The sequence below is a fragment of the Rhincodon typus genome, unplaced genomic scaffold, assembly GCF_021869965.1.
Source record: "Rhincodon typus isolate 14 unplaced genomic scaffold, sRhiTyp1.1 hic_rhity00006661, whole genome shotgun sequence".
Classification (NCBI taxonomy): domain Eukaryota; kingdom Metazoa; phylum Chordata; class Chondrichthyes; order Orectolobiformes; family Rhincodontidae; genus Rhincodon; species Rhincodon typus.
In genome coordinates this window covers 7,284-9,094 of record NW_025972299.1, presented here as the reverse complement: position 1 = coordinate 9,094, position 1,811 = coordinate 7,284, and the positions used below count along the sequence as shown (strand labels likewise).

At 53.5% G+C, this 1,811-nt stretch overlaps 1 protein-coding gene across 1 annotated transcript in view; it reads left to right on the top strand.

The window, feature by feature from the left end:
• Positions 1-295: 295 nt before the first annotated feature.
• Positions 296-1,811, top strand: part of LOC125482171 (rho guanine nucleotide exchange factor 40-like) — a gene marked incomplete at its 3' end in the record, with an annotated part of 6,150 nt that continues 4,634 nt past the window's right edge. Inside the window, exon 1 of the mRNA XM_048594174.1 lies at positions 296-542. Within this exon, the coding sequence (XP_048450131.1) occupies positions 513-542 (30 nt within the window). The remainder of the gene's footprint in view (positions 543-1,811) is intronic.

Here is a 1,811-nt window from a genome sequence, read left to right as displayed (position 1 = left end):
ACACACACACACACACACACTCGCCCGGGCTGTACAGTGCCAGGTGGGAGTGAACCCAACCCAAGTTGTCCGCTCTGTGTAAATGATGCATGTGCTATTGGCTAACCAGCTACAGCACAGTGCACCCACCCACAGGAGTGCTCTCCATGGGTTCCCGTTTTGTCGGCTGTCAGAAGTCCCCCTCAGGCTGACACGTGCTCCATTCCCCTAGCCCGGCCCTCTTTTTCTCGCTGCAGACTGAGAGAGTTTGAAGCTATGAAAGCAGTCGGGAGGACACGTCCCTCCCCCTTCCTCCTGTGCCATCCCCTTGTGCGTGAGAAGAGAAGGCAGAGGAAAAGTTCGGGGGGGGGGGGGAGTTGGAATTGCCAGAGAGCCGCAGAAGTGAGCTTCAGAATCTGTTTGCGTTCGATCAGACGGGACCAAACAGAGAATTGTTTCTGAAACAGACGTCTCTGTCTCTTGGCGAATCCCACCACTATTCACGGCTCTCCCCCCTGACCTGATGATGAAGGATGCAGCTGGGAAGAGCTGTGAGGACTATGGTAGGTTGAATCTATCTATTTATCCTGCATTTGCTACCCCTCTCCATTCAAACCTGCAAGAGGTAGAGGGGTAGCGGTCTGATGGGGGAGGGAGGAATGGCGCAAAGTTACTCAGACAGAGAGAGGAAAAAGTCAGACAGAGCGAGTGAGTGGCAAAGAGAGAGAGACAGCGAGCGCTCAAACAAGAGACAGGCACCCAATGCAAGTGAGACACAGATGGAGCAAACAGAGATACAAGGAGAGAGAGAGAGAGAGAGAGATGGGGGGGGGGGGGGGGGGAGACAGAGAGAGGGAGGGGAATAAAACAAAGGGAGATGAACACTGAGACGTGCGATGAGTCTCTGATCAAGAGGGCGAGAGAGCGAGCATGAAAGAAAGGCAGCAAACGCAGAGAGGGAAAATGGGAAAAGTTGGCAACTGCTTTGATGTCAGGAACTTTTTATTTGTTTTTGCCGTGAGCCCCGTCATCCTGAAGGCAGTCCCCTCCTGCTGGTGTGTTGGTGGGGGGAGAGAGAGAGACACACACACACAGAGTGAGAGAGAGGGGGAGACAGAGACAGAGAGAGAGAGCGGGGAGACAGAGACAGAGAGACACACACAGAGTGAGAGAGACAGGGAGAGACACACACAGAGTGAGAGAGGGGGTGGAGACAGAGAGACACACACACAAAGTGAGGGGGGGAGACATAGACAGAGACACACACTAAGTGAGGGGGGGAGACAGAGACAGAGAGAGACACACAGAAAGTGAGAGAGAGGAGGAGATTGAGACAAACAGAGAGACAGACACAGAGTGAGAGAGGAGGAGACAGAGGGAGACACACACAGAGTGAGAGAGAGGGGGAGACAGAGACAGAAAGAGAGAAAAACAGAGAATGAGAGAGATGGGGAGACAGAGAGAGAGTGAGAGAGGGGGAACAGACAGAGAGAGAGAGAGTGTGTGTATGTGAGAGAGAGAGAGACAGTGAGAGAGAGATGGTGAAGGTGGGATTGGAGAGACACAAGAACATACACTTGTTTCCTGCCTCAGCATGGCCTCTCACCCGTGCAGGGGCATCTCAGCCTTTTGCTGGCCACTGGACATTTCCCAAAGCTGAAGAGGAGAGTGTGGAGTTACACAGGGGACAATGTGGTCACGGAGAAAGACTGCGGTGCAGGCAGTGTTAAGAGGGAGGGCAACTGGTCCCAGGGAGCACGCAGAGAGGAACAGGGTTAAATGTCACGAGAGAGAGGGAGAGCACAGCATGGGAATCTCACTGTCGTAACTAG